This window comes from Phaseolus vulgaris, chromosome 10 (assembly GCF_051622355.1).
Source record: "Phaseolus vulgaris cultivar YP4 chromosome 10, ASM5162235v1, whole genome shotgun sequence".
Lineage (NCBI taxonomy): Eukaryota > Viridiplantae > Streptophyta > Magnoliopsida > Fabales > Fabaceae > Phaseolus > Phaseolus vulgaris.
In genome coordinates this window covers 45,368,216-45,393,233 of record NC_143507.1, presented here as the reverse complement: position 1 = coordinate 45,393,233, position 25,018 = coordinate 45,368,216, and the positions used below count along the sequence as shown (strand labels likewise).

Genomic DNA, 25,018 nt, shown 5'->3' with positions numbered 1-25,018 from the left:
CTAGACAGATTATAGGTTTTCTTCTCGTATATATAGTAAAATAATAATTAATATAATAATATCTAAACGATTAATTTTGTTTCAATTCAATTTAAATACGATAAAAATGTAAAATCATAAAAAACCAGATGAATCTATTTTTTTTGAATTTTAATTGATTGTTATTGAGTTATGCAAAAAAACCTTGGTCTCTATTAGGGTTTCCCTTCTTATCGTTTTCTATCTCTTTCTTTATTTTAAAATATGTTTGATTAAGGAAAAAAATGAGTGGTGATCTTCTACTTCCACGTGCCTGTGATTTCACTGCTTCCACCATTGGTTGCTGAAATATAACTACATTAATGAATTATGATAATATAATAAGATGAATATATGAATAAAAAATGAAATATCAATATTTATAGTTAAAAAAATATATATAAAAATTCAGCGTGACCAATCCGTCACGCATTCGTATTGATTCAGAAAATAATATTTTGCATATTTTTCACATGGGTTTGAAAATGTGGCTGTCTTTTAAGAATGCTTACACAGAATCCAATGTTTCTTCACTTCATCTTCCTTTTTCATTGGATAATGATACATCTATAATTCATATTTTTTATAACACGTGAAGATATTTTTCCACCCTCTCCACTTTACACCCACATAAAATATTAATATTTATAATAAAAATATTAAAAAAAAATTATTATTAAAATGTAAAATATTAAAATAATTTTCAAATTTAAAAAAGTTAAAATATTAATATTTATTAAGGGATAGGGTGACATTATTGTACTTTTTCATATCATATGAACTCTTTGTTTTTCCTTCATTTTCTTGGCAACTTTAGCAGCTCAACAGATCATGGAAATCTTTGAAGCCAAACCCCAGAACACGAGGATCAGTTCCAACAGATTTTCAACACTCTTTCTTGTACTTTTCATATCATTTCCTGTTGCAGTCATAGTTTTTTCAATGTATCCAAACTCAACTTTGGCTGTTTTTGAGGGGTTTTCCAAAGCCAGGGAAGCAGAAAAACCAGATCAGAACGCCACAACCATTGTTTCTCAGTTGGGAGAAAGTGTCCACAACATATCAGAAGACAACATAAGACGTGTCGGTGGTAGGTAACAATGTCTTCAACTCTTACTTATTTGCATATAACGTTTTCGTTTTTCCCATTCTTTATTTTCATTCCTCATTCTCCGTTTCTGATGTGATATCAGAAGAACTGAGCCTGTCACATTAGTGTAATAATCCTTCGGTTTATTTCATATTAACTACTTTTTATGCTTAATTAACTTTGTTTATGCATTTATATGTGTCCCTAATTGTGTCTTTCTCACAAAATATTTTCATTTCCACGTTATATTTTCACTGTTATGACTAAAGATTAGAGTCTTTCGTAGTATATAAATGAGTGCAAACCTCATTTCATTGAACCGATTTTTTGAGGTTGAGTTAGACTTAAAAACTCTCGATTTAGGTTTCATGAAAAATCTTGAATTACAGTAAAGAAAAAAACCAAAATTGACTCTTTTGTAATGGACTAGGCAAAGTTAAGGTTTTGGCAGGTAAGTCTGAAAATGGTACGGCTGCAGAAGGCAGAGCTGCAACACCATGTGTGTGCAGCATATGTATTGATGATAGAAGAGTGATATATCACAATCTACTTTATTATAATATAAAAAAATTAAAAAAAATATTTTTGTTATTTTATATAGAAATTAAAATTTTAAAAAAAGATAGAATTGTATATTGAAGAAAGTTATGAATGTATCACCTATGCATGAGTTTTCTAACTATACTTTGTTGATGACCTAGGTGGTGGAGTTAAGGAGCTGCAAGGAAGATATAAAGAACATAGAGCTAATGAAGGAAGAACTATGAATATCACAGCAAAAGATGGTGGTGCGTTATTTCACCTTATTTTTCCTAACATGCTAATAAATTAATATATTAATAATTTTTATTTTATTTTTTAATTAAAAATATTATTATATGGAGTTGTGAAATATATGTTTTTCACGTGGTGTCATTAAAAAGTTTTCCTTAAATTAATTATTAAAATTATAAATGTTAAAATCATATATATATATATATATATAAATATAAATATAAATAAGTGGCTACAACTTAACACACTTTAATGATAAACTGTCAGTAACTATCACATTATAGCATATGAGAATAATGATAGCTCTTTTTAACAACAAAGATTAACCGATTAGTATTAGAAAAAATTCACACTAATACTCCATCCACATCTCAATAAATATTAATATTTTAATTATTTATAATTTTTTTAATTTTAAAAATTATTTTAACATTTTACCTTTTATTTATACTTTTATTAAATAATATTTTATCTTGGATGTAAAGTGGATTAGAATATCAAAATATCATCATCTTACTTATTTTGTTTGCTCGAGAATGTTTTGTTTATACTAGAGAAAATAAGTAATTGTAGATGATACGAGATATAATTTATTAATTTATACAATTAACCTTCTCATGAAAGAATTATGAAGGAATTAATTGTAGATGAAAGAATTAATTTAAAATAAAAATAAATATATTAAGATCGAAACATATATTCATATGTTTATTACCATCTGATTTTTATATACAATTTCCTCAAATTGTAACACAACAATTCATACAATACCATGCAAAGATAATCTGTGATGTTCTATTCGCAGGTTTGAAAAACGGTTCTTTGAAAAGTTTAAGAAATGAATCATTTCCACGTGATGATGTGGATAACAGAGACGAAGTACTTGGTGGACTTTTAACATTGGGATTTGATGAATCATCTTGCATAAGCAGGGTGCAATCTCACTTGTACCGCAAAGTTTCACCTCACAAACCTTCTCCATATTTGATATCTAAACTACGTAACTACGAACAAATTCATGCAAGCTGTGGACCTAACACAAGAACTTATCACAGAAACATGAGAAAGATTCAACTCTCCAAGGACAATAATGCCACTGCTACAACGTGTAACTACCTCATTTGGACACCTGTTAATGGCTTGGGAAACCAAATCATTAGCATTGCTGCAACTTTTCTTTATGCCATTCTCACTGATCGAGTTCTGCTTCTCAAATTTGGGAAAGACAAGCTTGCACTGTTCTGTGAGCCCTTTCTCAATTCAACTTGGATATTACCTCACAACTCTCCTTTCTGGAAAGAAATTTATATTCAAACGTATCAGATCGAGAAGGATAATGCCAGCAATTCAAAATCAGTTCTGTTTATCAATCTGCAACACTCCCACTCCGACAGCAGCCATAAGGAAAAATTTCACTGTGACCATCTTCAAAATCTTATCCGTAAGACTCCTCTGCTGATCTTGAGGTCTGATCAATACTTTGTTCCTTCTCTATTCATGAACCCACTTTTCAACTTAGAGATTAACAAAATGTTCCCAGAGAAAGACACGGTCTTTCACCATCTGGGTCGCTACCTTTTTCACCCTTCAAATGAGGCATGGGAACTGATCAGCAGTTACTATCAAGCACACTTGGCCAAAGCAGATGAACTGATAGGCTTGCAGATAAGAGTATTCAATGCTGTTTCCACTCCACAACAGGCAATTATGGACTTAGTTTTGAGCTGCATATTGAATCATAAGATACTACCAAAAGTGGATTTGCAAACTTCAACTTCCTCCGTTGGAAAAAATGGAAGTGTAAAAGCAGTTCTTGTGGCATCTTTGTATGAAGAGTATGGAGACAATTTAAGGAGGATGTATCAAAAGAAACCAAAGGGTAGTGGGGAATCCATAGAAGTTTATCAGCCAAGTCATGAAAGAAAGCAAATGTTTAACGATGATAAGCATAATTTAAAAGCTTGGATGGAGATGTATCTGCTGAGTTTATCTGATGTGTTGGTGACTACCTCTCTCTCCACTTTTGGCTATGTTGCTCAAGGTTTGGGAAATCTAAAGCCATGGCTTCTTTACAAGCTAGTGAGTAATGAGACTCATTTCCCAGCCTGTGAACAAGATTTCTCAGTGGAACCTTGTTATCATCATCCTCCCAAGCATTACTGTGATGGAAAGCCATTGAAGGATTTTGCTTCTTTTTCAAGTTTGAAGGAATGCAAGGATTTTAGTTTTGGTGTGAAGCTGGTTGATGATAGAACATAGTTGTAGTTCTCTCCTTTTTGTCTTTCATTTTTTCTGTGAATCTTCAAGTTCGTAGCAAAAGAATTCAAATTCCTGTTTATGAATTGCTCCCATGTCAAATAGTTTGAGTACAAAACTGTGACTGAGATTAACTTCAGAACACATAAATTATGTTTATTTATTCAGAATGAATTCATTTCAATATGTCCAACTTTAATTCTGAATATTGATATGTATTTAATTTTTTTATTGAATATGAGAAAAAAATACACTGACATGTATTGAATCATTTTGTATTTACACGTATTAAATCATTTTGTTTTAAAACTATCTTTATAAATAAACTGAATATGAAAATTGTTTCAACCAAAAAGGAAGTCAACTGTAGTCATATTCAGTTAAAGAAATCATATTCACTTATTCTATTTATTATTTTATTATATACTACTTGTCGCAATTGTAGTAATAAACTTTTTAAAATAAAAAGGATATAAATTATAAGAATGCAAAGTAGTAACTAAATTTTTGCTTATTTGGAAATATTACCCAACTTTTTATTACGTTTAGGAGTTAATTATTACATGTAAAAAATATATTACGTCATACCTCTTTTATTATAAGTGCACGAAACATATTTTACGCGAATAAAAAATAATACTGAATCTAACAACTTTTTACACTAAACATTAATCAATATAAAATTATTTTTTATACTGAATAAATTATATATTAATTTAAACACTAAAAAATTATTATATTTAATGTGGTTTCTATTATTAATAAAATATTATAAAATACTTTATATATCAAAATTTTAACTACTAATATTTTATATTTTAAATTAGTTTCTAAAAGACTAATAGAGATTAATTTAGAATATAAATAGTTAGTAACTAAAAGCTTTATAGTTAATAGTTAAATAACAATTTAAAAATTATTTTATAAATTTTTATTAATAATAAAAACTATTTTAAATATTAATAATTTTTTAGTTTATAAAATTGTGTCTAATTTAATTAATATAATGATCGATTATTTTAGCCTTTAAAATTAATTTATATTTAATAATTTTATTGTGATATCTGAATGATTAGATGAAGTTTTTATTGTAAATTCACTTGGAAAGAGACTTAAACAGAGAAAAAAATAGTTGGAGTCCCTTTTTTTTTAGACACAGAAATTAGAAATAGTAGCATTATTTGATTTGATAATTTTGTTTTACCAAAAAAAGCTGCATGAGTGGTAACCCATTTAACTTCAACCGTCTTAACGGTCAAAGGTTCCACCAATCCCTTTTTTCCCTCTAATTTCATCTCTTCCCATTCCTCCACACACCCCAATATACCTTAACATTGTACAATCAAACCCTTCAAACATTATCAAAGTAAGTTCATACCCACATTTTTCTGTTCATTCTTTTTTGTGATCCAATTTTCCATCTTTCATGAATTGGAAAAAAAAGTAGTTATATTCCAATTTTCTCTTTAAATCATGGAAAACTGTTCATATTATCATGTCTTTGTCCATCTAGATCTGGGAATGGAATTGTTGAAAAACATCATTCTTAGAATTGTGGATTGACGTGGTTTATGAAAACATAGAATGTGGCATGTTTGATCATTAGTTTCCTTCCCGCGTTTTTATCAATGTTTTCAAAGCATTATCTTCCTTTGGATTTCATAGTTTAGAGTTATATTACATGTACAAAACAAAATTTCTGACATATCTGTGATTATCTGCATCGTATGTGGTTAAACATTGAACTTTCTCTTATTTCAGGAAACTGCTGGATAGATTTGGTATTCCTGGCGGTTATGTAATTTCTTCAAAATGTTTGACTCTGGTTACAAGTCACAGTATATTGGAGGCCAGAAGGAGAAGTTCGTAAGGTATATATATATATAATACAAAAGCACATTTATTTTACTGTTCTGTTTGTGTTTGAATGTAGAATGTAGAATGTTGAATACGATTATGTCAGAGTTCAAATTGTATTGTTCTGTGAATTTGGTTATTATATGAATTTCATTTTGATTAATAATGATTGTGTAGTGTGAATCCAAAGAGTGAGTTGTTAACGTAAGTGTCTCTGAATCTGACGTACAGTGGATGATGTAGGTTGGATGATCTGGATTCGAATTTGTCGATGCCAGCAAGCTCAAGTGGGATGAAAAGATTAAGATTCAGTTTAGATTCTCTGCCACTTCCTGGTCGAGGAAGAAAAAAAGCATCGAAATCGTTTAGGCAAGGAGTGAAGAAGGGTTCGGATGGACTAAAAACATTTGGAAGATCACTGAAGACAGGGGTGACAACATGGGCAGTGTTCCCTGAAGACCTTAAAGTTTCAGAGAAAAAAGTATTTGACCCTCAAGACAAGACCCTTCTGTACTGGAACAAGTTTTTTGAGATTCTATGCATTTTTTCTGTGGCTTGTGATCCCTTCTTCTTTTATCTTCCTTATTTCAACCACAAATCATTTTGCCTCGCCATAGATAATGAGCTAGCAAGCTTTGCTGTCACAATGAGAACAATATGCGATGCCATTTATCTCATCCGCATAAGTTTTCAGTTCCGAACTGCTTACATTGCGCCTTCATCTCGGGTATTTGGACGAGGTGAACTTGTCATAGATCCTACAAAGATAGCCAAGAGATATTTACGACGTTACTTCATCGTTGACTTCATTTCTGTGCTCCCTATACCACAGGTTTGAGAAAGAACCTTGCATTACTGAATATTAACAAACAGAATGATGTAAATTATGAATGAAGTTGTTATATTTGGAAATTTTTTGTGCATGAGGTTCAGTTATTGTCTGCATGTTTGGTGCAGATTGTAGTGTGGAAATATCTTTACAGATCAGGACGTGTAGAGGTATTGGAAACAAAAACGTTACTGTTGAGAATTGTGATCCTGCAATATTTTCCAAGGTTTATACGTTTTCTACCTTTAGCTTCAGAAGTTAAAAAGACAGCTGGTGTTTTTTCTGAGAACGCATTGCTCGGGGCCATGTACTATTTGATCTGGTATATGCTTGCTAGTCATGTAAGTGCATGTTATAAAACAATCCTTCTTTCCTAGTTCACAGGCTAATCAATTTATTTTTGAAGAAAATTTATTAATTTATGAAGTAGAAAGTTCATTCTTCTGACAACTCTCCAATGTCACAGATAACTGGCTCTTGCTGGTACTTACTAGCCATTGAACGTAATGACACCTGCTGGAAGAATGCTTGTAAAGAAGTAGAAAGGTGCAATACACATTTCTTGTACTGTGCGAATTCGAACAAGCATATGCCAGGGTATGATAGTTGGAGAAATGTCAGCGAAGGTGTTCTGAAAAGTCGTTGCTATGTGGAGGATGGTTCCTCAGAATTTAGCTATGGAATCTTCTCTCAAGCTATAGAGTCTGATATTGTTGCTTCCATAGAAGTTTTTCCTAAATTCTGCTACTGTTTATGGTGGGGCCTTCAAAACTTGAGGTATAGAATCTCAACAATTGCAGTTGTTAATACATACGTTTGATAAGTTGGTGAAGAATCATATTCTTATTTTTTAATTTATGCCTACACCTAGCACTGTGCATTTGAATAACATGAAATTGCTATAGTTTCCAAATTTTCCAAGCCTAAAAAGCACCTTCTGTTTTGCGTTCCACAGTACACTTGGTCAGGGGCTTCTAACCAGTACATACCCTGGAGAGGTTATGTTTTCCATAGTAATAGCTATTATGGGGCTTATCCTTTTTGCTCTTCTGATTGGAAACATGCAGGTAAACAAAAAGTTTGCACTATAGGTATTTATATGTCAATGAAGATTATCGATGTCTTAAATTAATAAAAGACTTAGAGTCAGTTACTACCAGGATTCTAATCTTTCTGCTATCATGCAACTGGACAGACGTACCTTCAATCAATGTCAGTTCGTCTTGAGGAAATGAGGATCAAAAGACGTGACTCTGAGCAATGGATGCATCATCGTTTACTTCCTCCAGAGCTAAGGGAAAGAGTGAGACGCTATGACCAATACAAGTGGCTGAACACCCGTGGAGTAGATGAAGAGAGCTTAGTTCAGAGTCTTCCAAAAGATCTCAGGAGAGATATCAAACGGCATCTTTGTTTGAATTTAGTCAGAAGGGTGAGTGAGTACTGAGTATAATAGCTGTGCTTTGAGATATAAGTCTTCGTGTGCTGATAAGTCTTGTGAATATGACGCCGTGTATTTTCATTCAGGTTCCTCTCTTTGCCAACATGGATGAACGTTTGCTTGATGCTATATGTGAGCGATTGAAGCCTAGTTTATATACAGAGGGAACTTACATAGTGAGGGAAGGGGACCCAGTTAATGAGATGCACTTCATCATACGTGGGCGTCTAGAGAGTGTCACCACAGATGGTGGAAGAAGTGGGTTTTTCAACAGAGGTCTTCTGAAGGAAGCTGACTTCTGTGGAGAAGAGCTACTAACGTGGGCATTGGACCCCAAATCTGCAGCTAACTTGCCATCATCAACAAGGACGGTGAAGGCTATGAATGAGGTGGAGGCATTTGCTTTGGAAGCAGAGGAGTTGAAGTTTGTTGCTTCCCAGTTTAGGCACATCCACAGTAGACAGGTTCAGCACACCTTCCGTTTCTATTCACAGCAGTGGAGAACATGGGCTGCTATCTACATTCAAGCTGCATGGAGGCGGCATTGCAGGAGGAAGATAGCAGAACAGCGGAGGAGGGAGGAAGAAGAATTATATGACTCTGATTATGACAACAGTGATGATTCTGCAAGAGCCTTGGTAAAGCGTCCTGAACCTGCTGCTTTTTCCTCATCTACCCTTGGACTTGGTACAACCGTCTATGCATCTCGCTTTGCAGCAAATGCACTTCGTGGTCACAGGCTTCGTGGTTCAAGTTCCAAGGACATGATCAAACTCCAAAAGCCCCCAGAACCTGACTTCAGTGATTTTGGTGAACACTGATCCTCCTTCACCTGACTTGCAAGATATGCATTCATCAGCTGATATCACTGACGGTGTTAGCTTATATGGTTTGACAAATTTTGATTTGGGTAACCTAGAACATGAGTCTAGGTTTGTTTAATTTCTACTGGTGTTTTTTAGCTATAATCTAATTGCACGCCATTTTGCACACGTCTGCAGGCTTGCTAGTATCAGCTGTCGTGTTATGTCTATTAATATCAAAATATTTACCTATGAGCATACGCAAAATATGCTTTCTATTAACAGTGTACAAAAAGTTTAAATGATTATACTGTGCGTGGAGTATTACTTCTCACAATCATTAATCATATTTAGTATTTTCAAGCAGCTTAAGACTCAATAAAATACGTCAATAAGACTCATGTCCATTTTTCTTGTCTCCTATACCAAGCAAGTCAAATTATCTGTGTACTTGTGATGAAGCGTTCCGATCAAACACTAAGGATTACTGATGAAAAATAAATATTGGGCTGTTCCATCTTCCTTGAATATATGAGTACATCCATTGCCCACTATATGCCGACACACACAATCTCTGCTAACACTGCACTACTCAAGTCCGCCATGCAGAAGATACTTCTGAATCAAAATTTTCTTCCCACCACGTGCTTGCCTGCAGTATCACAGAAAGCAGGCAATAGATTATTATTTATAACTGAACTAGAGACAGGCCAAATAAGATATAATATCTAATAATAACCCACTGTAGCAGGGAAGTGAGTCAACTCAATGCTCAAACAAAACATAATGGGAATATGCTCGATCATTTGTATAAATATTTGAAAAAGGTGATTACATATGCATGTCAGAATAATAAAATGAAAAATAACACTACATAAAACCCACAAGAAGTTATCTAGTGCGTCTACCATTAGATTTTATTGAGAATGCAAATCTACTTTACACTTCAATCATTGGTATATTAACAAATAAAAGAAGACGGATAGAATATAATCTGACAGCACATGGAAACCTGTGCTGCCTCAGCTTTGTGAACAGACTGTAAAGAATTGTATTTTGGATCTTAATGTACGACATAAACATTATAAAGGATTCAGTGTATCATGAATATGCAAATTTTACCCGGGACTAAAAGAACAGAAATAAACAAGACAGAAGCATGCATATAAGGAACAGAAACTGATTAACACCTTGTAGCCTCTTCGAAGAAATTCTAGAGAGCTCCCCTCTTCTTCTTGAAGTCCCAAGACCCTTAGCAACTCCTCTTTTGCCTATATCAGTCAATGGATTAACATGAAAACTATTTACAACTAATAAGAAAACGAGGCTAATTATTTCCAATTAATAAGTAAATGATGTTAGGATTATTTTGAAATTACCTCGCCAAGGCTGAACCGGTCAGCACTTTCTGCTATGCAAGCATAAGAACCATCTGCTTGTTTAAGCATCACCTGCCAAGGACCTGAACAGTTTATGAAGGAACAAATTAGTGCATCATCCATATCAACAAATAAAAGTGTGGTAGTCATACAAAAAGAAACAAATTGTCCCTAGCAACAAAGAGAAGCAAGTAATCACAATAAAAAAATAAAAATATAAAATTAATGTTGTCACTTATTAGTCTATCATATTTCTTCCACGTATTTCTCAGTAATGCATTACATATTTATTTTAGTTTTCTTTAACCTCAATATTTATTTTATATAATGTGATTGCGTTAATAGATTGAAAAAAAAAATGATCTGAACTTGCATAAGTTGGGTGTGTGGGTGTTTGTGCATGCATATACATATACCCATACATATACATAGTTGCACCTGGGTACTGGCGGAACACGGCTCCAGAATAATTGACAATATAAGGCGCTATTGCAACTGTCTTGAAAACAAAAAGAGGAAACAGTCAATGTTTATTATTTGATAAAAAGATCAATATACGGAGACAATTCAATAAAGAAGTGGTACCTTAGAATAATCACGGATTCGGATGTAGAAAACTGGAGTGAATTGAGAAAGGAAGCGGTAGTGCAAATCTTTTGCAGGAAAGCCTGGAAGGCCTAAATCAGCACTGTAAATTCAATAATTATTCTCTGTCAAGCATAAGTATACAAAATAGTTAAGAAATTAGGCATGCATGAAAACTTATCAGAAAAAAACTCAAGGAGTACAACATATACCGTAGTGTGTCTAGTTCAAGATTAAATAAAAGTGTTGGTGTTGATGTAGCAATTTTTTCCTGTAAAACCCAAGTAGCAAAATTAGAAGATATCCATCAAAATAAAGCAGCTAATAAAAGTGTGCAGAATAAATTCTTTTTAAATTGCAGAACCTAGATCAAGTTTCAACATCTAAGATGATGCTACTGGAAGGGATATAATTAGAAGTTAAACTAGGTATGTTGCAAAATATTATGTATTGACCGAAAATCAGATGAAGGAACTCAAATCAACGAACAATTATTGCATAATATTGATCACCGATGAACAAAAACTAAATATTTCTCACTAAACACGCCAAGACTAAGCAAAATAGCAAATGCAGATAAGAGTGAAATTTAATCAGCACATTGAATAATTGAAAAGGAAAAAAGAGAGTTTCAGTAAACCATCTAACGGCAGAAACACCATACCACATACTTCTCTATATATCCAAGTTCACGAGTACTACAGTTAAGGAATATGTAGATTGATGGAGGTTCACTAGATTGCCAACGACCTGCGTTTAAGAAAGAAAATGGTCAAAACATTATTATGTTATCATGATCATGATTTAGAAAGCAATACTGCCCCACCAATAAATGTCCCAAGAATAATTTGATAAATTGTTACCCCTAAGTTTATCTTACATGGTAACTAGGAAAACGCCATTACTTAGAAAGCTATGACTATGCCATTTCCCCAAGAACTAACCTTCATTTTCATCTTCGAAGTCAAAATCAAGGGTGTTCCTGACAGATCTGAAAAATGAAGTCATAGGTCCAGCTGGGACATCATCTAAGGAACCTATGGTAATGCCATCAATCTGGAAGAAAAATATGGTGTGATCTTTTGCTGGCATGATTTTAGAAAAATGTTGAGTGGAATGTGAATTGGGTCACTAGACAGATGGGAAAGAAATTCATAATGAGTTATTTTTTCATTACGGAATCTAGAGCTGTTTTGAACAATTCAGAGGCTCGGCGCTTTTCTGGTTTATCGGGGAATACCTACAAAGAGGAACAAATGTAGTTACATTTTTTAAAACAGAGTAAAATATATCTGTGGATTTCTTTTGAAGGGAAGAAAAGAATGTATTTTCTTACTATGCAAGCTCTGGTTTCCTTTTTTTCCTGGAGCTTTCTCACAACAGCCAAGGCAAGTTGAATGTTGGCATCAATGAAATCATCTGAAGATCCCTTGAAATATTTAGGAATTTAAGAAAATTATGTGCAATTTAATCAGATAAGAGTGTAACACAAAGATCAAGTAACTATCATGAATTAGAACGTTTCTTTTCTTGAAGCATGCAATCATTGTTAGCCTGGCATATAGTCAGGGAACTATTTAGTAAAACTTAAGATCTAATTGGGGGTGTTTGGAAAAGCTTCCATGGAAGGAACTTATTAACTTCTTTAAACAATCTCATCAAAATCATTGAAACACATGTAGTCTTATTGAGTAAGTCTATCAACCACAAGGTTCTTATAATGCCTAGACTAGATGATACAATGAAAGGCGCAAAAGTGGCAATGATTTAGTGAAAGACTGCAAAGAATGGTACCTTATAGGAAGATATGTTGCTGGGCAAAGGCCTGCATACAAAAAAGCCCAGATGAAAAATCAGGAAAACACAACCAAAACCTAGTTGTTGCCTATTTGGATTGACTCAAAACCAGGAAAACATGTAATTCATACATCACACAAAAGGAAAATGAATGAATCATAATGAAAGTGGGAGAGAATGTTTACGGGAAATCGATTTCGAGGCGAATTTTTCCGTCTTGAAGAGCGAAAGCAAGGGAATTGGCAGCATCAGTGACGAGAACTTGGTAGGATTTGGGTTTGTAAATGGAAACACCGGCCTTAGGATCGGAGGGTGCACCTTCTCTTCCAAGTCGAAGGCTATGGATTTTTGCAGTGAAGCTTCGTGGAAGGGTTTGAGGCAAAGGAGAAGAGGAAAAAGAGAATTGACATTGGCGAAGGAAAGTGAGGTTGTGAGAGAGAGATGAAGTCATTGAAATCGCCATTCTTTCTTACTCTCTGCTCTCTGCTCTCTACTCTCACTCCCACCAACTAACTAACAGGATAGGATTCTTGATGACGTGTCCCTTTTATAATCTTATTCTCTTCATCACATACATTTTACTCAAATATCCCTCCAAATCCCTAAAATTATTTTCAACAAATAATACATTTGTATAAAAACACAAAAAATAATAAAAATTAAGAATCTAATTCTACAAATATAAAGTGTTGTGGTCTATGTAGTACATACATGGACACTTATACGACACGGACACGGATATGAAGATACGTATAATCTCTAAAATGTAGGACACGGGGACACTATCTATATATTATATAATTATGAATTATATAAATTGACAATCAAGATTTATGTGCACAAATATGTTTCAGATTATTTTTTGGACCAGAAAGATGTTTTTCATGACTGTTTCAAAAAGATTTGTTTCTTATTTTATAATCATAATAAAAATTTATGCAATAAGTTTGAGTTTTTAGAAAATTAATATATTTTTTCTTTTTAAAATTGTGTTAGAACCGTACTAAAATTTTCAAAAATCCAACAAATACTTTTTGAATTGGACACTTCATGGATACGTGTCCTACAAGTGTTATACGAGTGTCGGTGTCCGATACGAGTATCTGACACAGACACGCCATTTTAGAGAAGTGTCTGAGTTGCATAGGTTGTGGTGCTTGTGATTAGACAATGCAGGCTCTCACTATTGGTCAACATTTGATCTGAAAAATACAAATTGGGTTGGTTCGTCCTCCATAAGTGTTGCGATCCACAACTGTCATAAGAAAAAAAAATATTTTTTATTATAATATTATTTTGGTGTCTTATTAATTTTTTTCTGCATCTCATTAATTTTGGAATTTAAATTTCATAATATAAAGTCGATAAATGAAAATTTAGAAGAAAAAAAATTATTTCAAAAAAATCTTTCCCAAACAACTATTTTATCTTTCAGAATCTGAAACAACTATTTTGATTTCTTGATTGACGATATGCAGAAAAAAATTTGATGGGATACTAAAAAAAATCTTTTTTATTAATACTAGCGGGAACACATGCACTGATGTGCTGTGTATCCGATTTTTTATTTCTTTAGTATTTTTTTTATTTTTCAAAAACAATTTGTCTTAATAACATTAAAATGAGAAGTTAAAGAGTAGTGGAGAGAGAAAGTGAGAAGTAGGATATGTGGGTTATGTGCAATGGATAATCATAAAATCGGTTTCTTAAATCAATTTTAATAAAAAAAAATATTAGTTTAAATCAGAAAAGTAACGTAGCAAATCTTCACTCGTGGTCCACAAAATATTACAAATATTTTTAATTTTTGTATTTAATAGAGAAAAAGATCTTTAAACCAGAAAAGTAATTAATCAATCTCTCCACTCTCTCCATTTTCTCCACTCTCCAGTTAAATAATAACAAATAAAATAAATTTTAAAATTATTTTATTAATTTTTGAAATTATAAAATGTCCAAATAACCAAAATAAATTAATACAATATATTATTAAGTAAGGATAAAATGGAAAAAAATTAAGAGCAGTTAAGAGGAGAATAAAAAATGACACAATGACCATAATACAATAATAAAATTAAATATTAATATAAAAATAAAATAGAAAAAAAAATTAAGAGCAGTTAAGAGGAGAATCCCCTTTATATATAGGTATAGATGCTTATTACGCAGCGAACTAGCTTGTCTCACCCCACACTTGATAGATTATGTGAATTTAATTTAAGTTAGCATATTAAAATAGTGAATCCACTCTAAATATTTTTAGAGTTCCGTTGGATGAGTCATGCATTATGACTCTTACTTGTTAGCTAAATTGGATGAGTCATGAAAGTTGGTAGCTAAATTGGATGAGTCATGAAAGTTGGTAGTTGGGAAGGGATAAGGATGTAATAAATACAAAATCAAGTTAATTTCTTTAAATAATGTTATAAGAAAAAAAAATGTTTTATATTAATTAGGCAATCCAAACACATAAAGATTTTTCCAAAAACATAATCAATAAAGATAAAGCATTTGTGATGAGAGTGGTGGTCTATTACCAACCAACACTAAATTGACAAAGAAATTTTGAGAGATTGTAGAGTGGTGTATTTAATTATGCAATTCTCAAAGTATAATTTTTCTTGTTTCAAGAGAAAATCAAACAATGTAAGAAGAGATACTTTAATCTTGAAAAATGTTTCAAAATGAAAGTTTAATTTGTTTGAGTGAAATCCTTAATCACGAGACGTTGTTAATAAGGTTGGTTGTCGTGACTCCAAATGGACAACATCATATCCACACGAAAACAAAAGATGCCCAAACAGATTATGAATCGACGTTTCAGATTTTGTTAGAGAGTAACGTGCGATGCCAAGCATCAATCTTTTCTCAACCCAATTTCAGTTCTTCTCTCTGATGCCTTCTTCAACACTTTGATTTCTTCATCTCAGCTCCTTTCTTCAACATTTCAAGGTTATTGCTCTAAAGAAAGCTTTTTTCTAACAAAAACACAAAATGGTCGTGGTTATGAGTGTTGGTCTCCACTTCAGTAGCTGGAGAGCTTGGGAGAAACCCATTTGCAGCGCCCCTTTCTCGAGGGTCTTGCCTGGGTTTGCTGCTACTAAACCATTTCGCATCCCTAGCACAAGAGGGTATGCTTCATTTGATTCATCACTGTTCAAGTTTTTATTTATGATTATTAATGTTCTTGTTATGTTTCTGATTTTGTGTTGCTGTTATAATGCTTCTGTATTCTATTTTCTTAATTTGATCGAGTGGAACTTGCTCTGTATATGGTTCCTTTGCTTAGACATGTTTATTCAGGAAAGTAATTATTTACCTTTATTGTTGTTAGTTTGTGTAGAACACTTGGAGGACTATGTTGAGTGTTTCCTGACAAATATTCACTTCACAGTTTCTCAAAATACTTTTGCACCCTTGTCCTTTTTTTTCTGAAAGACTAGTAAAAGTTTAAAATTTGAAGTGAGTGGGATTGTACCCCGATGATGTGTGTACATTGTGTTTGTTAATTGTATGTGCACTTTTGTCAGATTGTCATATTCTGGAACTACAATTATCCCTCGAGCGGCACCTGTTACTGATGTGGAGGTATGTGTCTTGATCAGATAACGGATTAGCATAGCAATCTATGTAAACCCTTTCAAACAGCAATCAGAGTTTCAGAGTTCTGAACAGCCAAAACTTTATTCTTCTGATGCTTGCTGATTGTGTTCACAGATCAGTAACAGATTTGCTTTCAATTTGTTTTATGTGAAGAACAGGATGGAAATCAAGGCGAGACTGACACCATTCCAACTCCCATAGTTATAATTGACCAAGACTCTGATCCTGATGCAACCATGGTGGAGATAACTTTTGGTGATCGGCTTGGGGCACTTCTTGACACAGTAAGTCATTCTCTTAGTAAATTAGATTGTTCACTTATCTAATGTTTTTCCTTTTTACTTTTGGATGTATGTTCTAATAATTTTAATACAGAAATTATGAGGGTAAGAAATGTCTAATTGTGTTATTCTATTACTGTTGTTTTATTTTGTCAAAACACATCTGATAGTGTTCAGTAATAGAAAGAGGATATCAAAAACGAACTCTCTACTTGGGTTGCAGATGAATGCATTAAAAAACTTAGGTCTCAATGTTGTTAAGGCAAATGTCTTTCTGGATTCATCTGGCAAGCACAACAAGTTTTCCATCACAAAAGCGTAAGTTTTACATGCATTATGCATTATGTATGTGACCGTTATAATGCTTTTGTTGCTCCCAGTATTGGTCTTCGTGTGTTATTACTGATGTATGCTAAATGGTATCTAAGAATGATTATGTTGTTTAGCTGATGTGAGTCATTTCTTCTTGTCTGAACTGAGTTGGCTCCTCTATAAAGAGGTAGATGTGTTGGGAATTAACATACTAAATTCCCTCTCCTGTGAACGCAAAATACGAACTATGCTGAAGCATAAATTAAAAGTAGGGAAGAAGAATAACACTAATAATTTTAAAGTAAATACCTTCTCTATGTGAGCAAGGAAAAACTATGGGACCTAGCCCAGTAAAAGATCTCCAATATGAAAATAAGAATACAAGTAGTCTCTCTTTAAGAACCTAATCTCTCTTAGATGACCATCTTTCAATTCTCACCAAGTATGATGGAAACACAACTCTCTTTCTCTTGTGTATATTGAACATATAGGGTTATGAAAAGGTGTTACTCTTGATGAAAAGATGTAATTCTTCATGAAGAGATATGACTTTTCTTGAGAAATGTTCCATCAATCAAGGAGAAATTCCAACACGATGAAGAGTGGTCAAAATTAGATAATATTTTTCTAATAAAGTGTATATAGGCCTGGCCTACCAAAACAAACTTTACTAGGACAAACTCTGATATTATCCTGAAAAGTGAATTTAAGCCTAACTTAATCTACAAAACTAATTTCTAAAGTGAGGTTTATACTCATTTATATACTATAATCTGATTATATATATTAGAATCATATATTGCAAGATCAAAATAACAATCACTATTATTGTTGAAAATTTCTAGTGTCTGATTACAAGTTACACAAGTATATGTAGCGAAACACAACCTCAGAACTGGCTTGGCCCGTAAACTTTAGAAATTCACTCTAAAAAGCGAAACTTGCTGGAACTTGGGCTCAATTTCACTTTTTAAACAACAATTATCTTGAATCAAGTCTTGAACTAGTATCTTAATTCATTGGATATGCTGGTGGAAATTTCTTTGCAGTGATACTGGCAGAAAAGTGGAAGATCCAGAGTTGTTAGAGGCAATTCGTTTGACAATTATAAATAATCTTATTCAATATCATCCGGTAAACTTACCAACTACCCTATTTTTTGTTGGAGCTTAATTTTGTTAGAAGACAAAAGGAAGTTGCTAATTTGACTTTTGAAACTGGTGGCCCAGGAGTCAAGTTACCGGTTAGCATTGGGAGCAGCTTTTGGACTTTTGCCTCCAAAAGAGCAGGTGATGAATGCCTATACTTTTCAGTTTCAATTGTATAATATGAATACCTAAAAGAATTGTAAAATATGATTCTATTTTTTCACTCAGTGTGAGGTGCAGAAGTTTTGTTTTGTGGTGTTAAAAGATATCCTAGCTGCCAGGAAATATTTTCTTTATATATGAAACCACAAAATCCCAAGAGCATTTGGTGGGAGAACTTCTAGACTTTAGTACCAAATAACTTACCCTGAAGAATGCGGGACTCCTAACAGTATCCGCAGCTTTGTGTTGTTTGGCATGCAATGAGTTAAGCATGTTGGTTTCTCCTTATAGCAATGTTAATGTATACCTTTCATAGTTTGTCCTCTAACATAACATAGAAAAGAGAATGTTTAAATCTAGATGGTTTGGGAATTTGGATAGAAAAATGAAGAGCAATTCTCCCCTATTTTACATGTGAGGTTCAAAGCAATACTTTTCAAGGTTAGGACAATTTTTTTCAAGGATAGGAGGTTTACAAAGAAGGATAACAAGAAGCTAGCGGTTGAAAGTGAGAAAAAAAAAAACTTGTTTAAAGAGTTGGAGGTGTGTTAACTTGTGTATGAGAAAGCTTTGATGATAACTCGTGTGCATCTCTGTAAAATTCATTAACATGAATAATGGACTCATGTTATAACTAATTGTCTGACTATATTGGTCTTCTACAATCTTGTTTATACTTTGTTAATATCTGTCAGGTTGATGTAGATATAGCAACCCACATAAATATTTCCGATGATGGCCCAGATCGAAGGTGATACATTCATTTGGTTCTTCCTTAACACCAATACTAGAAATCCTAATTGAACCAAAAAAATTGCCTGGTTGATGATATTACACTTTCAAAATATTTGAGGCTTTAGAAAAGCAAGTTCTGTGCTAGTTTTGCATTAGCAATACATGGATGTGGTTACTCACTGGTTTTCCATTCTGCAGTTTGCTGTATGTGGAGACTGCTGACCGGCCTGGATTATTGGTTGATCTTGTAAAGATTATTACTGACGTAAACATTGATGTTGAATCAGGAGAATTTGACACCGAGGTGTGTATGTTTACAACATTTTTCCAAAACCTGCAACTTTTTTTGACATGCTCATTCAAAATGAATGGATCACTTCAATAATTGGACCCCAAAAAACAATGGAATTGCCATTCTGATAAAAAATCTGTCATTGACTTCATTGAACCCAGGGGCTCTTGGCTAAGGCAAAGTTTCATGTCAGCTACAATGGTAAAGCAATCATCAAGCCTCTGCAGCAGGTAAGCTTAATCTTGTAATGATAAAAATCAAAATAAAATCATACATTGCCATGCAATTAGGTTCTAATGAAATTTGGTCATCACTACAAGAAAATCTCTAAATAGAAACCAATTTTATCAAACATGTTAGTTTTTAAACTGAATTAGATTCATGTTTATGATATGGCAGGTTCTTGCTAACAGCTTTAGATATTTCTTGAGGCGTCCAACAACTGAGGAATCTAGTTTTTGAGTGTGACTTCTTAGAACATGGTGCAGCACATTGTGTTCTCTCTCCCATGGGATTGTATAATGTTTGCACTGTTTTTGTCATATGAAAGACCTATGATGAATACAGCTACCTGATAGCCACACTGCATCAAATCATAAAGTTGAATTAACATGAATAGGATTATAAATCCACTCTTATATAATAATTTGAGTATTTATTCTTGAAAATACTTATAATATGTATCTCAAGTTTCTAATTACAAAAAAGAGGTTTCTAGTTTCTTTACTTTTCTTCAACCAATAGTGCCTATATATTACTTACTCACCTAACAAATCATACTCAAAATTTATTATTTGAATCCTGTTTTATCTTTTTTTAATAAATTATAAATAAATACCAAAAAATTAACATGTATTATATATCATATTCTAATTTAATATTTCAATCACTTAATAGTGATTGGATTTTATTAATATATATCTATAAGGGGCATGCAATATAAGTAATTTTGAAAAATAAAATTCATAAAATTATTATATTTTTAAAATAAATTTAATGAAATATGTATGTTAACCATCTGTTAAAATATTTTACTGATTTTCAATTTGACTTCCATGTATTTTATAATCTTCTAATACTGTTTTCTTACAACTCCTTCACTTACTATCTACTTCTCTTAAGAAATTAATTGAAAGTATTAATTTTTTTTTCTTGTTTCTATTTTTCATTATTTTTCCTTAAAATAGATCGGAAATAGATCAAAGAAAATAGAAATAGAAGATCAGAAATAGAAATGTATGGCATAATGAAAATGGAAGAAGAAAGAAATAAAAGGTATAAGCTCGAGTATTTTAATTTTTTGGTTAAATTGTTTTCATATTTCTCTTACAAAATAATTAACGATTATGGTTTATAATCTGCTGTTGACCTGTGTTTTAGATAAAGTAATCTATTTTTAATATTTTAGAGAAAACAATCTATTTTTACTTATAATTATTGATTTAATGTCAAAAAATCGATTTCTCATCAATAGCACTCACTATTTTGGGTTTAATAAATTATTTTTGTTCTTTTTCTACTTTTGTTAAACTAGCACTCATTTTCACCCTAGTTTTCAAATGTTTTAATCATCCTATTTTTCTATTTCCATCCACTTATTTCTAATATATTTATTCATTGTTACCAAATAAATTTTCTCTTTAACTGAAGTAACATATTGAGTCCATCCACACTCTTTAGTTTATAAGTTTTGTTAAATGTTTTGTGATTTACATTAATGTTTAGTGTATTTTCTTTATCTACCTTTAAAATCTGTGATAAATCTTAATGAAAAATATTATGAGCTTGTTTCGACGAAAATTTTTAAAGACTTCTAGACAAATATTAAACAAATTCAAACTTTATTCATAAACTAAATTAGGTTATCCATAAGTTAAAAACAAAATTTTGAAAAACTACATAAGAAAATGAGTATTAATTAGTATAAATTAATTAATGTATAAGCTCATTTTTTCCTAAAAGATGTTGTGGAGAAAGTTGTTTCAATATATTTCATGAGTATTTTGGTTTATATGGTTAGAGCGGATGCAAATTTCACATTATAAGTCGATTTTATTAGAGTCATCTTCAGTCTATTCTAATGAGTGTTTGTTGGACTTATCAGTCAACTCGTTATTGAGTTGTTATCTTATCAGATCACTTATAATATGTAGTATAATGTATGAGTTGATAACCTCGACATGAGGAGAGTGTGTTGGAGTGGGTGGTGCAAATTTTACTTTATAAACCGATTTTATAAGATTGAGTTAAGCTTAAAGTTCATTTCTTAATATATATTATAGCATGTAAGCATCTTCCCTAACCCTCCTCATAGCTCCTAATAGAAAACCTAACATATATACTTATGTCTTTTTAAGAAAACTATTTGCAGTGTGACAAAAACAAAAAACCGCTTATAACCTATGAGGCTCGGACGTATTGGACACAACACTCATAGGACATGTATCGGTAAAGTGTCTAATTCAAAAAATGTTTATTGGATTTCTAACAATTCTATAACAGTTTTAACATAATTTTAAAAAAAAATACATTAATTTTTTAGAAACTCGATCTTTGTGTCTTCATGTCCTACATTTTCAGTTAGTAAAACTATATTTGCTTGTGTGTGTAATATTAGATGCATTGCTGAAATCATTGTTCTTTCATCAGATTGGTCAATTATAGCAAATTCTTCAAATTTTTAAACAGATTAAGATGCAGATTGATGGGAGACATGTATATCATTCTCACTTGATGAAATAGTTACTTAATTTACAGCTTACAGTTGCAGAAGAAAAGGCATTAGCCACATTTTCATCTTGTTCCTCTATAAAAGTTAACCATAAGAGTGTCAAAAATCTCGAGGATCAACAAATATTACTGGTGAAGAGGATCTAGAAGTGAACCAATCAGAGGTTTGAGAAGAACCCTTGTGAAGATTCTTAATGCACCACATGTCCTCTGCCCATGAGAACTTGCTCCAATGTGGGACTGCGTCTCTGACTGGGTCCCTTTGGCCCAGTTCAGCCACAATGGCCCCACAACCACCACCATCTCTTGCCATGTTATGCACAAATGCACACAAGCACTTCATTAGTTGAGCACCACACTTTCCCTCCATGTGCAGTCCATACACAAAATAAACCCCAAATGGCCTAAAAACATCAGGAAATGAAGGAAGCCTTAGCCATGGCATCCATTCATCCAACAACCTCGTACCTACACAGCAGGCATGTGCCAATGGTGACACACCCTTCACTTGCAACTTGAACACATCCTTGGTGTTCCACACGCTTAATATTGCATAGCTTGGAGGAAGAATGCCCCTTTTTGGATCAAACTTGGACAAGTACTTCTTGGGGATGGCCATGAAAGTCCCCAAGTTAAGGTTGTTGGACAAGATTAAGTCTATGTCTTTTGGGTAAAATTCTGAATTGGCAAACAACTGGTTATACATGGACCCTGCTAGGCGTGGTGGAAGGCGAAGCACAGCAACATTGGAGCTGATTGGTTTGTAGTGAGCATGCACAGGTTGCACTAGTATGGTTAGAGTCCTGAACTTTGAGTACCCACATTTTTTTGTGAACAAATTCACTGAAGGCTCATTGGTACAATCAGTTGCCATATATGCATACTTAGCCCCTTTTTGCTTGCACCAGTCCTCTAAATGTTGAACTAGTTTTGTGCCAATGCCAAATCTCCTGCATATGCCAAGATAAGTCTTTTACTTGTTGTTGCCTCATCAAGTATCTAAACATGTATACCTACTGCTTTTTGGTCTCGGTATGTTTTTATCTAGAAATAGATATGCAATTAAAAGTGATGAAATGGAAATTAAAATGAAGTGCACTAGAGGTGGATCATGAGGAATATTTGAACTGAATGGAAAAGTAAGGTTTGTGTGGACCTTGGTGTCTAGATGAAGAACTTTGTACGAAATTCAGTGAGATGGTTGAATATAAGAATAAGACATCATATCCAATTGCAGTTTCTTATTAAAGTAGTCTTAGTGGATACATCATACATGTGTCAATGACAGGCTAGCTTAACCATACTTTTTTCACCTTTCCATGATACGAGGAACATTGCCTTCTCTTTTTCTTAGAATCTAATCCTCCACCGCTTCTTTTTTTTCTCATTTTTTGGTTTCCCTTATTTTATAAGGTCAGAATGAGATTAGAACCAAGAAAGCACACAACTAGTTGAAGAGAAAGGGATGGAATAGGAAAGAAAGAGGAGTTGCCAATGCCAAACAGAACAGAAGCAAAACCAGTTTCAGAACTGACTTTTGCTTTTACAAGTTGGAGGAAAACTGATTATGACTCGTCCTTTTGGTATTTATCTGATACACATGCACATTAAAATCCAAAAGGACTAATCAAAAGTACTCATTCTGAGTTCCTTTTGATGACTTTAATGTGCAGTGCAGAAAAAGATTGAAGCAAGCAAACCAATAACATATGAGCAGAGTGGAATAGAACCTGTGTCGAGGGGAGACTCTGAGCCCCAAAATATAGGCCAGTTTTACATAAACCGAATTCCCTCTTGTAACTGTTTTTACACACCCTCTTATCACCCCAACAACTTCTCCTTCTTCTCCATATTCTGCAACCTATTATTTTTACCAAATGCAACACTCGTTAGCCTTGCTCAAAACCAGCAACAGATCTATATAAAGAATAAAAATCCTACTTTGGTTTTGAAGAAATGCAAGCTGGTTATCATACAATTTCAAAGTGTGAAACTAGTATTATTCCAAACTCACATATTTTTTGTGTGTTCCAATTGAAGTTGAAGACAGTGCAAAACTGAAAAATAATGAGATTTTTAGTTAGATTTGTAGCTGGTTACTTACCAGCATGACATGCAATTGAAAGTGACGGATACGGCATATGGGGTCTCCCATGAGGTCAGTGACAAGAGATGGCTTTCCACTCTGCCCAACTTCACAAAGCCTCTCAAGTTTCTCTACTGCCACCTTGTGTCTATCTTCATCATACTCGTTTACCACAATCAATGGCTCCTCCACTGTCTCTGATGGTGATTTTGGATAAATTTCTGCTGCTATCTTTAGAGACATGGTAATATGGTATGGTATAGATGATTAGAACAATGAATAGTAAGCCAAAGAGAAAGAAGATGAATAATTATCCCTTGCTTCTTCTCACTTGTGCTAGCTTCAATCAGCTTTTGATGCTCATCTCCCTATCTGTATGTGCATATATATATCTTAGAAGCCCCAAGAATATGCATACGTGGCACCTCCCCAATGTTTAGTGGACCTTGTTCTTTTGGCAAAAATGCAAAGAAAAAGATGGAAAAAATCTAAACTTGTATTCTGTTATTTCTATTCCATAATATTACATCATGTTCATATCTTCTTTTGTTTGTAGTGCGTGATCCAATACATCATGTACATATCGAAATTAAATAAGCACTGGTGCGGCTGCACACTTTTTGTGATGATAATAAACCACATTATTTTCGATAACTATGCCAGGGTTGAAATTTCAAATTCATTTAGCATTCCCATTGAATGTGCACAAGGAAGAGAAATAACAACGATAGGTGCACTAACCAGTCTTCGCATTCACAATGTGTTATGCCCATATGAGGATAATGATGTCCTAATAATGATAACAACAATGACAGCAATAGCAGTTTAAGGTAAAGTTTA

At 33.0% G+C, this 25,018-nt stretch overlaps 5 protein-coding genes across 11 annotated transcripts; 3 read left to right on the top strand and 2 right to left on the bottom strand.

The window, feature by feature from the left end:
* Nucleotides 1-774: 774 nt before the first annotated feature.
* Nucleotides 775-4,331, top strand: LOC137819455 (galactoside 2-alpha-L-fucosyltransferase-like). 2 transcript variants are annotated; one of them, XM_090295983.1, is made up of 3 exons: nucleotides 775-1,108; nucleotides 1,810-1,896; nucleotides 2,688-4,331. In XM_090295983.1, the coding sequence occupies exons 1-3, from the start codon at nucleotides 850-852 to the stop codon at nucleotides 4,139-4,141; spliced, it is 1,800 nt and encodes a 599-aa protein (XP_090152109.1). In that variant the 5' UTR covers nucleotides 775-849; the 3' UTR covers nucleotides 4,142-4,331. The 2 variants fall into 2 exon arrangements, with proteins under 2 accessions (XP_090152109.1, XP_090152110.1); XM_090295984.1 differs by having other exon boundaries at nucleotides 825-1,112.
* Nucleotides 4,332-5,911: 1,580 nt separating this feature from the next.
* Nucleotides 5,912-9,475, top strand: LOC137818358 (putative cyclic nucleotide-gated ion channel 7). The gene is made up of 7 exons (XM_068621729.2): nucleotides 5,912-6,009; nucleotides 6,239-6,827; nucleotides 6,953-7,165; nucleotides 7,291-7,601; nucleotides 7,780-7,891; nucleotides 8,020-8,256; nucleotides 8,352-9,475. The coding sequence occupies exons 1-7, from the start codon at nucleotides 5,951-5,953 to the stop codon at nucleotides 9,084-9,086; spliced, it is 2,256 nt and encodes a 751-aa protein (XP_068477830.1). The 5' UTR covers nucleotides 5,912-5,950; the 3' UTR covers nucleotides 9,087-9,475.
* Nucleotides 9,453-13,357, bottom strand: LPA3 (Low PSII Accumulation 3). Of its 5 annotated transcripts, none has more exons than XR_016516284.1 (12): nucleotides 13,015-13,357; nucleotides 12,827-12,857; nucleotides 12,369-12,461; nucleotides 12,210-12,272; nucleotides 11,977-12,088; nucleotides 11,704-11,782; nucleotides 11,245-11,303; nucleotides 11,033-11,157; nucleotides 10,886-10,946; nucleotides 10,448-10,530; nucleotides 10,259-10,339; nucleotides 9,453-9,720 (listed from the first exon to the last, which is right to left on the bottom strand). XR_016516284.1 is itself a non-coding variant. In XM_068621732.1 (12 exons), the coding sequence occupies exons 1-12, from the start codon at nucleotides 13,290-13,292 to the stop codon at nucleotides 9,661-9,663; spliced, it is 1,110 nt and encodes a 369-aa protein (XP_068477833.1). In that variant the 5' UTR covers nucleotides 13,293-13,354; the 3' UTR covers nucleotides 9,453-9,660. The 5 variants fall into 5 exon arrangements, 2 of the variants coding, with proteins under 2 accessions (XP_068477833.1, XP_090152534.1); XR_016516282.1 differs by having other exon boundaries at nucleotides 11,697-11,782; nucleotides 13,015-13,356; XR_016516283.1 differs by having other exon boundaries at nucleotides 11,033-11,135; nucleotides 13,015-13,356.
* A 2,118-nt stretch (nucleotides 13,358-15,475) lies between these two features.
* On the top strand, nucleotides 15,476-20,084 carry LOC137818323 (ACT domain-containing protein ACR11). 2 transcript variants are annotated; one of them, XM_068621669.2, is made up of 10 exons: nucleotides 15,476-15,960; nucleotides 16,360-16,417; nucleotides 16,591-16,716; nucleotides 16,937-17,031; nucleotides 18,075-18,159; nucleotides 18,255-18,314; nucleotides 19,031-19,086; nucleotides 19,269-19,374; nucleotides 19,524-19,592; nucleotides 19,762-20,084. In XM_068621669.2, the coding sequence occupies exons 1-10, from the start codon at nucleotides 15,824-15,826 to the stop codon at nucleotides 19,822-19,824; spliced, it is 855 nt and encodes a 284-aa protein (XP_068477770.1). In that variant the 5' UTR covers nucleotides 15,476-15,823; the 3' UTR covers nucleotides 19,825-20,084. The 2 variants fall into 2 exon arrangements, 1 of the variants encoding a protein (XP_068477770.1); XR_016516281.1 differs by lacking the exon at nucleotides 19,031-19,086 and having other exon boundaries at nucleotides 15,591-15,960.
* Nucleotides 20,085-22,063: 1,979 nt separating this feature from the next.
* Nucleotides 22,064-24,672, bottom strand: LOC137818322 (putative N-acetyltransferase HLS1). Its single transcript, XM_068621668.2, has 3 exons — nucleotides 24,197-24,672; nucleotides 23,823-23,953; nucleotides 22,064-23,042 (listed from the first exon to the last, which is right to left on the bottom strand). The coding sequence occupies exons 1-3, from the start codon at nucleotides 24,419-24,421 to the stop codon at nucleotides 22,193-22,195; spliced, it is 1,206 nt and encodes a 401-aa protein (XP_068477769.1). The 5' UTR covers nucleotides 24,422-24,672; the 3' UTR covers nucleotides 22,064-22,192.
* Between the last annotated feature and the right edge of the window lie 346 nt (nucleotides 24,673-25,018).

Coding starts and splice junctions, on each gene's coding strand:
- LPA3 (XM_068621732.1), bottom strand. CDS start 13,292: ATGGCGATTTCAATGACTTCATCTCTCTCTCACAACCTCACTTTCCTT. Junction 12,462..12,826: donor GCAACATATCTTCCTATAAG/GTACCATTCTTT, acceptor AAATATTTCAAG/GGATCTTCAGATGATTTCAT. Junction 10,340..10,447: donor ACCGGTTCAGCCTTGGCGAG/GTAATTTCAAAA, acceptor TGACTGATATAG/GCAAAAGAGGAGTTGCTAAG.
- LOC137819455 (XM_090295983.1), top strand. CDS start 850: ATGGAAATCTTTGAAGCCAAACCCCAGAACACGAGGATCAGTTCCAAC. Junction 1,109..1,809: donor CAACATAAGACGTGTCGGTG/GTAGGTAACAAT, acceptor TTGATGACCTAG/GTGGTGGAGTTAAGGAGCTG. Junction 1,897..2,687: donor TATCACAGCAAAAGATGGTG/GTGCGTTATTTC, acceptor TTCTATTCGCAG/GTTTGAAAAACGGTTCTTTG.
- LOC137818323 (XM_068621669.2), top strand. CDS start 15,824: ATGGTCGTGGTTATGAGTGTTGGTCTCCACTTCAGTAGCTGGAGAGCT. Junction 18,315..19,030: donor TTTTGCCTCCAAAAGAGCAG/GTGATGAATGCC, acceptor AATATCTGTCAG/GTTGATGTAGATATAGCAAC. Junction 19,087..19,268: donor GATGATGGCCCAGATCGAAG/GTGATACATTCA, acceptor TCCATTCTGCAG/TTTGCTGTATGTGGAGACTG.
- LOC137818358 (XM_068621729.2), top strand. CDS start 5,951: ATGTTTGACTCTGGTTACAAGTCACAGTATATTGGAGGCCAGAAGGAG. Junction 6,828..6,952: donor CTGTGCTCCCTATACCACAG/GTTTGAGAAAGA, acceptor TGTTTGGTGCAG/ATTGTAGTGTGGAAATATCT. Junction 7,892..8,019: donor TTCTGATTGGAAACATGCAG/GTAAACAAAAAG, acceptor GCAACTGGACAG/ACGTACCTTCAATCAATGTC.
- LOC137818322 (XM_068621668.2), bottom strand. CDS start 24,421: ATGTCTCTAAAGATAGCAGCAGAAATTTATCCAAAATCACCATCAGAG. Junction 23,954..24,196: donor TTCAATTGCATGTCATGCTG/GTAAGTAACCAG, acceptor TAAAAATAATAG/GTTGCAGAATATGGAGAAGA. Junction 23,043..23,822: donor AGAGTCTCCCCTCGACACAG/GTTCTATTCCAC, acceptor TGGCATATGCAG/GAGATTTGGCATTGGCACAA.